We start from the raw sequence: 11,872 nt of genomic DNA on the forward strand, positions 1-11,872 counted from the left end.
TATATGAATCATTATTACTGTGGGCTGGATGTATACTGCAATCTCATGAGACACGGTTTGTGGGCTGGATGGTTCAAATCCCACTGAAGGACCTAAATGAAATGAATGAGTTGGTCTTAGCTTATTTCCTAGTGGATTGTGGTCCTCCATATATCACTCGAAGGGTTTGGCATGATTTGTAGTTTTTGCAGATGCCCAAGCCTTTGGCAGGAGGAAGACCAAAATGTGTTGCTATTTAAAGAATTTCAACACTTCAGGTCAAATCCAAAGTCCTCAGAGAAGTATGGGAAACTTTACGGTATAACTTCTATTGCTACTACACTGTCAATGAATAAATTAGCATATAAAACATTGTAAAAATTCCTAGTTCCTGTTCATTTATAAGATATCATAGTACTCAGCTATACATTGAAAGTTCTGCATAGACATTAAAGACATAGATGTTAAAGTTTAAGGCTAAATTCTTTCCTCAACATGGACAACAGAGTGTAGAATTTAGTTTGGAAGTTATCCAGCTGAAAAATGCAATAAACTTTTGCTACCATAGAATATATTTGCACAAGTTGTTACATTTAGTATATATAACATGTATTCATATCAGAACCAAGACAGCATGATTTTAGTTTTTGAAGTGTTCAACAATCTATTTTTTCAATTTGTGCGAATATATGTAATCCATTTCGTTTTTCCAAACACTGTTGAATCTGGAATAATGTTTGGCTATAAATATCAACTGTTCCTCTCCCTGAAGTTTCTTAATCAGCAGCGGTTTGACAGAACTAGCTTCATGTCAATGCCAAAACCAATCTGTGGCACCTGAGTGAATTATCAGTGCTGCTGATGCTATTCCTGAATTGTATCAGACTGGTGGATTCACACAAGAGAAAAAGTGCCATTGAAAAATGAAGAAAAACATGACACACAAAGAAGATATGTTATCGTATATGAATAAATACAGACAGAAAAAATAACAATAAGTGTTAGCCTCAGAGCTATTGTTCCAGTTTTATCGATTAGTGAGAACATTTGTGAACACTGGATAGGAGATGAGTAGTTTTTCTAGTGTTAGCTGATCTCCAAAGTAAGCTGCCTGCAAAATGAGAAAGGCCTTTTCCTGTTTGATCATTTCAATCTCTTCTGAAGGTAGCTTATATTTACAAAACAGGAAAGCTGTTTTTCTCTTTAGCTTTCATCATTGCTAGGGCACATTGCTGACTCATGTTTAGCTTGTTGCGCACCAGGAGCCCCAGGTCCTCTTTTGCAGAGCTGCTACCCAGCCTGTCAGCCTCCAGCCTGCTTTGTTCCTGGGGTTAGTCTGTGCCAGGTGCATTTGTCCGTACTGTGTTTTGTGAGGTTCTGTCAGGCCATTCCTGTAGCCTGTCTACATCACTTTGAATGATAGCCCTCAAGTGTATCGATGGCACCCATTAGTTTGGTGTTGTCCATGAACTTGATGAGGGTGCATTCCATCTCCACCTCCAGGTCACCGATGAAGATATTAAACAAGATAGGTCCCAAGATAGCACCTGAGGAAATACATTTGTACCCAGGTTCCAGTTAGAGTACAAACCATTCATTGCTACCCTTTGAATCTGATACTCCACACAGTTATTACATCTATTAGTCTGCACATCTAGACTATAATTTACCAACTTGGTTTAAAGGATTCTCTGGGAGATTGTGTTGAAAGCCTTGCTAAAGCTCAGCTAGACAGCATCCACTGTTCTCCTTTGATCTGCATATCTAGTCATTTCATCACAGAATGCAATCAGGTTTGAAAGCATCATCCAGAACAATGTCAAACCAGATGAAATCTAACTGGAGTACTGGTTTTGCTGCATATGCCAAATACAGCACAATCAACGGGCTTTTTTTTATTGATTCTAAATGTTTACAACTTTTTTCAAACAGATACAACTTAACCTGATAAGATAAAAAATATTTTCACTTGAGGATTTCAACTCAGAATTTTTCCTCCTTAACTCTTCGTGGCATGATTTTGGCAAGTTAGAGATAGCTGCAACTTGATCTTGGCAGGTTAAACATTTTCTGGCTTTAGTCCAGCAGGTTAAAAGTGGTTCTGAGTTTGTCTTGGCAGTCAACACTTGGCATTGGCTTATTTTCAGCTGGAAAGAGAATGTTGTGGTTGAACAGATTAGACAATGAAAGGGGCAGCTTATAAATGGCATAAGTCAGGATACTTATCCCTAAGTGCATTATTTTCTAATACAAGTCCTGTTGCTAGAAAAGTGTGTGTGATGGACAGGACAAGGAGTTGGTTTAAAAATACAAGCACTATGATAAAAATATGTCCTTTACTTTTTCATCAGATGCTTTTAAGACTCTATTTTTCTGTACACAGGAATGTAGGGTTAGGTATAGTTCCACCTCAGATTTAATAACTTCATAAAAGGGTTCTGTATTACTCATCAGTGTGTTTTCATACTTGACAATGTTATTTATATAACTTAAATAAATTAAGATGAACATCTACTCCCCTCTTCAACAATATTTTGTTAAAATACCCTGCAAGAAATAGACATTTGCATGACAATAGCAAATAAACACCTCTTGGGATTCTGAATACCTACTGAACTATTTCAACTGCACATTTGTTTTTTAGCCCAGATTCAGTAAAGTTCAAGGGTATCCAAGTATGAAATAGCTTGCGGAGAAATTCACATTGGTTTCTTAATTTAATTTACTTGTAAAAAAAGGCTACGGCAGTTGAAAAAATAGAATATTATCTTTGGCAATTTTGGTCCAAATACAGACATTCCGAACAGAATCTGGGTGATGTTGTTTCATAACATTGACTAAAGTATGGTACCGCATGCAGTGTAACTTTCTGTGTGGCAAACTATACTTTTAATATTGATACTGGCTCTGAATATGTTTAAAAGTACTTGAAAAGTTTCTACATAAAAGTGATTTATTCTTCTTCAGTAGATTAGCTTTATACACATAAATAAATTCATTATCTGAACAGTTATTTATGAAGGATAATATATTTCTTTTTAAAGCACTGCAAAGCTAGTACATGTTTGGGAGGAAGGACCAGACAGCGTCTGGCTTGCAGATCATCAATAAATGGAATAAATGAACTTAGAGGGTACAGCTGGGAATTCCACCCTTCCTTCCCCTTGGGCAACCACAATGACTGCAGGGTACTAAGTAAATGTAACAAATGCAAATTTGGACCACAAATCTTCATTGCTGGTTATATTACACATGACAACAAGGACCGGCTAGTTTCAGATCCCAGGTTAATTTTAGAGAGGCAATACTTACGAGAAAAAGTAATTCACTGGACCAAATCCTTCCCCTATTTTCCTTTGTCCTTCCTTGCACAAAACTTCCATCAAAGCCAAGAGATAATTTGCCTTTACTTGTGAGAAAGCACTGTAAGGGTTGACACATTTGTAATCCTTAACGAACACAGCTATTGCAAAATATCTTCCTCATTTAGAAATATTTGTGCTTTCCTTGTACAATGGCTCAAACTATTGCATTCTCAAAAGCATCATTATTTTCTGTCATGTCATAGCTTAATTTGTGCAGCTGTGGAAGGGTACAGTGGGATATGCTTTTGTTCCTTTGTCCAAACTGCTTCTAACCACGCAGGAGCAGAAATAGGCTCTTTTCCGGGCTAGAACACATCCTCTCCTACCTTGCACAGATGAGGACAAGAGCTTGACTTGTGTTAGCCAGTTATCTCCAGTTATCTCCAAAGAACAAATTAGCACAGCTTAGCTGCTGAGCTAAGAAAGCAAACTTCAGTGAGCACAGATTAGCAGCAGAACACTTTCTTCTCAGAGTATTAGAGAAAGGGAGGAATAGAGTTATAATTTCCACGTTAGGCTGTCACAGAGGAGCACACACTGCTGTGCTGCTCGTACTGGACACATCATGCAGGAAGTATCTAAACCTATGTGATTATCACATAACTCAGGAACTGTAATTAGAAATCTTTCATAATTTCTAGCAAGCACTGTTTGGTTTCCTCACTTATAATTCCAAAAGATGAAATGTGTAAGAGTCAGTGATAGTTATAAATCTCCATGAAAATTTAAGTGTAATAATAATGAAATGTGTGTTATATAAATTAAATAGCAACTAATGTTTTCTCTTTCTGTTTGGAAGACAGGATATTAAAATAGTGTTGTTAGATTTCCTACTGTGAACATAATTTCCTGGTTTTTTTTTTTACAACACATTATCATAATGTCAATAAAAGACTAAAACTAACAAGTAGAAAAAACTTGCCTGATGTAAGCGTAACACAGAAGGTTATAAAGTTGCCTTTTATGGTGGCTATACAATATCATTTTATTTTAAGATCTAATAGCAAGTTGATTCAAAGGGTAAGGCTTGTACTTACGAAGTCATTAAAGCAAGTAGAAAATTGCCTTCTACCATAGTCACCCAGTCTTTTTAAATCAAAGAGTTTTATTGTTGTTGATGATGTTTGCATTTGCAGAAGGTAATTAGGGAATGAGTTAGACATCACACTCGGTGCCCTCAAGCTTGTCAAGAAGAATCATAAACTTCACTTGCAAAAAAAAAAAAAAAAAAAAAAAAAAGGCAGGCAGTTTAGGAGGGAAGAGAATAGAGGGAAACAGGATCATAACATTTTAGGTCAGTTTGACCACCGCTGTGTTGATCCACAATACGGAGAAGCTCATGAAGTCTTCGTGGAAGCACAGGTTTTTTTCATTGCACTTACCCAAAAGAACAAAATTTAGAGGGTTTAGAATTGGTAGCAGTAGTAGACAGCCGAAGGAGGAGATAGATGATGGCTCCTAGTTCTCCTCCTCTGCATTGCGCTGGCAAGCTGAATAGGGAAAGGTGTAATTCTCCCCCCTTCATCTCAGCAGCGGTCACTTGTCCACTGTAGCGCAGGGAACTCCGATTAGGCACGCTTTTCCCTGGAAGTCAATACCTCTGCACTGACACAATGAGATCCAGTCCCTAAGGCATGATCCAGGCTTTTGTTATTATCTCTTATTTGAAGGGGCTAGTTGACCCAATTGGTTAACACATTAGCTTTTCAATTTTATAGCCTTAGGTCACAGAAGACCTATTCCTTGTTTTTGGATATTTCTCCACAGCGGAAAGCAAAATTGGCAGTCTGTGCCCACCAGCCACAAAAACAGAGTCACGCCAAACAACTGTGTCCTGAACTTTATGGCTAATTAGCTGTTGAAGCTATGCCCAAGAAATAGGTTCTGTTGCCCATGGGAAGAAGTGTGTAGCCATTATTAATGTCCCAGCTCATATCTCTCAATAGGTCTTATGAGCGGTGCTGCTTAAAGAGACTAAATGTACAACAGGGAATTAAAAATTATAGTACCCCTTTCACCGACTGAAATATTGTAAACTTGTTTCACTGGGGCCAGGATTGGTGTCAATGTACTTTGTGCGAAAAGTGCAATAGAAGCATTAGTATTTGACAGCCCTGGTTGAAATAAGTGAAATTAATGGAGCTCTTTTCATATACGACAAGGCCATGGCACCCCTTTCATGCTGCTTACAGACAGAGAAAAGTCAATACTTTTTTATTACTTGATGCTGACCTACATTCTGCACTACAAGTGCCAGGCCCACTAATTGGTTTCAGTTGTGAGAAAAGTTTGCCCCAAAGAAACACTGGAGCAGATAAATCAATCTTTTTTAGGGTAGCTTAGTGGGTTTTGAGCACTTGAAATGACATTTGTGTTGTATTGACAGAATGGGTTGTTACACTCATTTTGTCATGTCAGAAGGCCCTGTACTAGTTGGAAGTATTGTTAACCAGTATTGATAAATTTGCTAAGAATAAAAGTTAGCTGGATCAACATTTTACTTGTATAACAGCTTGCCATTTCTGGTTTGCTTCCTTGTTAGAGACCTCCGTGACTATTAATAGGTCAGGAGGCTTACTATGACAGCTCAATTTAAAACTCTAATTTTACTATTACAAGCATTAGGATCATAGGGAATACTTAAATATGACCACTTAGTATTAAACAGAGGGGGTTGTGGACTGTGGCTGTAGAGTGGCACTTGGCAGTACTGCCTGGTTTTCAAATGATGTGTGCACATAAGCTCTGTCCCAGCCTTGTGGGGAAAGCAAGATTGCTCAGCGGGCTTACCCTACGCTAAGGGCATAACTGCTGCATGGACGTTTATGCAGAATTTCCCATCGCATCTTCTAAAGTCTTGGCGTGTACCTGTGGATGTTGATTTCAAGCTAAAGAAAAGTGAGTTTTATTCCCTGTTTTTACTATTCAATAGCATGAAGATAGAATTAGGATTCTAGCAGCTGTGCCCACTTTTCAGTTATTCCTTCTGCCATTGATTATTCTCAACAGATATAATTCCAGCACTACAAAAAAGTTTTTCTGACATCCAAACCTTTCATGGATTGGTTTACCTTTTGCATAGCACATGGTGTCATGGTTGACAACATGCAATTATGCAGTGTCTTCAGTATTGTTAGACTGGCTCAGACGAGGACTCGGTGCTCTGAATCCCTGCTATAGGTAGAATACTTTTCATTAGAGACATTATACAATCTATCTTTGAAACATCTTCACATGCTACTTCTCCTCACCTATAAAGGAAATCTGCATTCATACAACCTAATGCAACTTTAATCTCCATTTATGCAACCAAATCTCTATTTATGCAACAAAATGAATTTTTGTCATTACAGAGAAAGACTATGCAAAGCTGTATATCAGGTATCATAAGTTTATTGTAAACTTATTGTTCCAACTTTATCACGTGCTTAACAGCTTCATAATTATTACGGACTTGATAGATTTGCTGTAGGAAATTACCCAAAGTGTGTATGCACGAGCTGAGCATCAATGGTCGTAGTGGTACTTTCTGGCCTTAAAATCTGTGAGTAGATATGCTACTGCTTTTTGCCTATTCTTGCTTTGGTCTGAAGCAGCTGACTTTCTACTTCATTAAATTTCCAAGAAGATACTTAATTGTAATTCCTATCTCATTCCAAAGTGCATTTTTATATTACAGGAAATTGTACAGTACTCTCAAAGTTGTTTGGAAAGAAACACTCAGTGCAAATTTTTCACTAGTATATGAGGGAACGCATTTTCAAAGGCCTTCAAGCTGATATGTAGGTCTACGAGGTCTCGTTGGTTTGCCACTGTTATTTGTACATGGTCTGTATTTATGTATGTCTGCATACTCAGATGTAAAATCTCTTAGAATTCGCTTTAATAACACTCCAGAGATAAACTATGTGAGCATTTGGCAAGTCTAATCTATTATATCAGAGTGTGCTGATTGAGACAAATCTTTGGTAGCTTTATGTCACCTTTTTTGACTCCATTGTTTAGAACTGATGAGCACACATGACAGTCAAGTAGTCAAATATATTGAAAGGGTCCATAGGTCTTGTTAAGCTCTGTCAGTTGAACTTGAGTCACTTACAATTTACTAGAGTGAAAGGAGTCAAAGCTTGACAAGTTTAAAAAGGAAGTGTTATATTAACTTTGTTTGGGAATTTAAAAATAGGTCTCGGGCCTGAGAATTACAGGTCTCTGATGCTGAGAATTATATGACTTGATTTAAGAATGCATTGTGGAAAAATTCCATAAAACTCAGCTCCACGCTCCTATGATCCTGAGACTGCAAAACTGTAGGGTCAATCTCACCAATATGTGGGAATTCATATTTGTAAGCTAATTCATTCCAACAACCAACAATTAGGGACTGGCGGTGAAAATAATTTTGAAGACGCCTGTTTTTCTCCACTCACAGCTTTTGTTCTTGCAGCTTCAAAAGGATTATCTACATAACTTTGTAACTTCTATGCTTAAATTCAAGATGATCCTGGCAGTCTACCAGAATCAACCAGCAGTGCATTGCAGTGCTTCACTGCACGATTTGAACCTATGTTTCACCATCAAATTAGACAGACGTGAGAACATGGCTTCCAATTCCTTTCCCTTTATGCTGCTACAGTGATACAGTGGGATAGACTCTCTTCAGCACTGTGAGGTAGACCTTGCAAGGCCAAGCGGTATTTTCAGGCCTCACTTTCTCACACTGTTGAAACCTGATTAAAATCTATATCTTCAAATACAGAAATGGCTGGGGTTCTTTTCCTAAACAGATATTTATATTTTATATGCATACTGTGCAACATTTATCTAGTATACATTCTAAACTTCTTTAATTAGTCTAACTGTAAAGCCAGCAACACTTTTATTTCTCCGTTAGATTGTGTGATGTTTCCTAAATGTGGTCAAACATAACTGCTGTCGTCATAATCGGAGCCAGTTGTTTAAATGCTCAGTTGTGAGTATCTAGTGAAATAGCTTTAAATAACAAGATAAACAGTACAGCTGCCAACCCAAAGTAATCTTACACTGAGGGGGCGTGTGGCACAGAAAATTTCCTCTTTGTCATTTTGATTTGAGTTTGAAGCTGGACCTGGGCTTAGTTCCAGCTCAAAAAACTGTTCACTTCAAAGGCTCCTAAATCGTCCCAAGGAGCTAATTTTGGCAGCCAATTGTTTTTGTTTGGCCAGGCATCCTAATAGCAAAAGCCGTCTGCTCCAGCAAATGAAGACTTCTTCAATGCTCAGACTTACCGTTCCTGATTTTATCCTGATGTGGGGGGTGTACACCTATTACTGGTTTCCCCGTCTCACCCCAAGTTCACTGCTTTTTTTTTTTTGTTAAACTGTACCTAGCTGTCCTGCATGTAAATTAAAAATATACTTCCTATTTTCAAATAAAGGATACTGCATTCTGCTCTGAATTACTGCTTAATCCTAAATTATAGCTGCATTATCCGTTTGCTTTCTTGGCAACTAGAGCTGGTTTTTTTCCATTCCCATGACCAATATTAGCCTGGTGAATTTACTGAATTAAATATAACTAGCTTCGCTTTAGAAGGAAACTATTTGCAGTTATGCTGGAGTTATAATAATATTTATTATAATAATTATATGGACAACTTTTCCTGCAGTAAGAAGGTGCTGGTGATGCCAAACACACAATGAAAATTAAAATACTTTTCCATTCTTAAAGTATAATATGAAAATATGCAAATAGGCTGTTTCTGTTGGGTAAGAAATTGGGCGGTACAAGGCATAGAGAAACATTAAAAAATAAATCTTGTGAACAGTTAAGAATGGGGCAGTACTCACTTTCACACAACACAGGGAGTATTTCATTTTCAATGTATATGTCTACCTTGCTACTTTAAGGTTTATGCACCAGAATGTTGGAGGTATCATACCAAATAACTTTAAGTATGAGATGTAAGAAATGATATGGTCACAGTTGAGCAATACGCAGTGCAGATGAAACTCAGGGTGAGCCACGTCGGTGTTTGCATGAAGCTTACCAGAAGTCGTAGTTGCTCTGTCTGTTTATGGAGATTCAGCTAAACTGTGGTCTGTGAAGTAGCTAAATCTAAATTATCCAGGGAGTGATAATTCTGCTTCATGTCATTTTTCAGGAAAATAAGTTTTCATTCTGTTTTTGAGAGAAAACCAAACGTTTCAAATTGTGAAATGTGTTGAAAAGGTAAAAATTTCAGCTTTCATTCACTCATGGCCTCAGACATTTCATGAAGACATTGCATTTCCATGCACTTTCACAGAGTGTCATGTTGACAACAGAAAACAGTAGAAAGTGTTCAGACCAACTCCTTCCTTAAAAATTAATAATCAGATCCTGGAAAGCTGATAATTCATCTCTGGCATGTTACTTTCAGAAAGGGAAAACAATTTTAATGCAAAGCAAATATTTTGTATTGCTGATACTATTCCCAGTATTTCAGGGTCAAAGAAAATAATTTTATTAAGAATGCTTTAAAACCTTGATCTTAAACACCACGGACTTGCTAATCATTTACCACGAGCCTTTGTTAGTAAGTAGCTAAATCAAAATACTGTTTACAGTACTTAGCTTATTTTACTGTCTTGTCTGTTGGCTGTATTAACATTGTACTCTTAAGGCACAGGTTCACTTGCATTTCTCTTATTCAATTTAGATTTGTAAGCATTTGCGTTTTAAAAAATTGAGTGTAATAACCAAGAACTCTTCCTGGAAAAAACGTGTTCGGGAATCACCCTGCTTGTATTTTTTCTACCAGAACTCCCAATCAATTTGTTGCCATTATTACTTATTTAATATATATTCCTTTTTTTTACCATTTCTCATGCAGCTGGTTTAAAATCCATGTTTTAATGTTAAACAAGGTAGAAAATTTAAAATATTGCAAGGATATCTTGCCGTCTTTAACTTACCTGGTTGCGAGGGAGGAGAATATAATTTTGTATACCATAGTTTGCAAAAGACTATAAAATCTAGTTTTTGGAGCAGGAAATTTTTGCAGTGCTTATAGTTACTTAGAGATTGAAATATATATTTTCTTGCAATTAAATCATTCAGTTCTTGTGCTCTTCTTCAAAGAATTGTACATATAATAATGTATGTTTCATATACATTATTTTGCATAGTTTACATTCTAACTCGTATAATGAAGTTTACCTAGAAGACAATATTTAGAGCTCTAAAATACCTTAAAAAATCAAAAAGGTAAAACCATGAAAGCCAAACTGAACACTTTTTTTGTCTCTCTTATTTCTTTAGGACTTTCAAACAGTGTCACCATCGATTGTTCTCTTCGAAAAGTTTGGAAAAACTTACTCCAGAACTGGACAAATAGTATAATCGTCCCGTAAACTACACAATATAAGACACCTGATAAGTAATCAATAAATGTATTTCAGCAAATGCGCAGCAGTCTGTTGACTGAATGTCCCATAAAGTACTCTTTCTGTAAAGTGACGTATACTATGTCCAAAGTAGTGCTAATTGATTTTGTTCGATCTTTAAGAAATACAGCTTCCAACATTAATCAAAATAATTTCTTTTTTTTTTTTGGTTTTGCCAAAATAAAAAAGTATTATCTTAGGAAAATGATTTCTGAAAATGCTGTATTTTATTCAGTGTAAATCCTTTAGGATACAAAACCAGAGTAATCGAGTAAAGGACTTGGAAGCATATTGTATTTATTACAGATTTGTAACTGAGTTTAAGACTAAAAAAAGAGAAAAAGTTTAAAAGTTACATCTGTTTTTTTCTCACAACTATAAATGTATCTGGTTCATCATTGTTGTTCATCATTTTCAGTGTTAGTGTACATCCTTTTTGGATACTGATCCATCTCTTCAGAAGGACAGGATAGGCTATTTACATGGAAGATACTATTTTAAATCCTTTTAGCTCTTCTGTGGGTGATATAACATCAGTGTTGAAAAAATGGAGTTCTAACAACATATACACCTTATTATTAGATCATTTTTTCTATATCCTCTTAACTTTCTTTATCAATAGCTGTGTATTTACTCCTTGTCCCGTGTTAAGCAGGCGGATACGTGGGAACATAATCAGGTAACGCTTGGCAAAGAAGAACACATTTGATCACACAAAACGGATATTCGTTTGCTGTGTTCACTTGCATGCAATCCTGCAAAATATGGAGTATCTTCAGAGCCCATTAACTTCAAAAGACTCAAAGAATTCGGCGTCATGGGAAGACTTCAGCATTTCTTAAGAGCAAATCATAAGCTAATTCTTAAAATTATGTGAGTGAATTTTTACAGGAGTTTTATGCTGAATTCTCTAGGATACCATGTTTGCTTTTCATATCATTTGACTATATTCGAATCAAATACATCTGTTTATAATATTCGAGTCAGTTACTCAATGGTAGGCTTTTTATTACTGAATTTTGTTATGTGATCCTTTTGCCCTCTACAAATGTGCAGAAAACCTCCATCAGATGTCTGTTTGTATGAATACTTTCCGAACTAGGAGTCACAAATTTCAATTCCGCA

At 36.5% G+C, this 11,872-nt stretch overlaps 1 protein-coding gene across 1 annotated transcript in view; it reads left to right on the forward strand.

Moving 5' to 3' along the window:
- Positions 1-10,703, forward strand: part of SPATA17 (spermatogenesis associated 17) — a 94,543-nt gene extending 83,840 nt beyond the window's left edge. Inside the window, exon 10 of the mRNA XM_076335567.1 lies at positions 10,623-10,703. Within this exon, the coding sequence (XP_076191682.1) occupies positions 10,623-10,703 (81 nt within the window). The remainder of the gene's footprint in view (positions 1-10,622) is intronic.
- Positions 10,704-11,872: the final 1,169 nt, after the last annotated feature.

The sequence above is a fragment of the Aptenodytes patagonicus genome, chromosome 3 (genome assembly GCF_965638725.1).
Source record: "Aptenodytes patagonicus chromosome 3, bAptPat1.pri.cur, whole genome shotgun sequence".
In the NCBI taxonomy this organism is placed as follows: domain Eukaryota; kingdom Metazoa; phylum Chordata; class Aves; order Sphenisciformes; family Spheniscidae; genus Aptenodytes; species Aptenodytes patagonicus.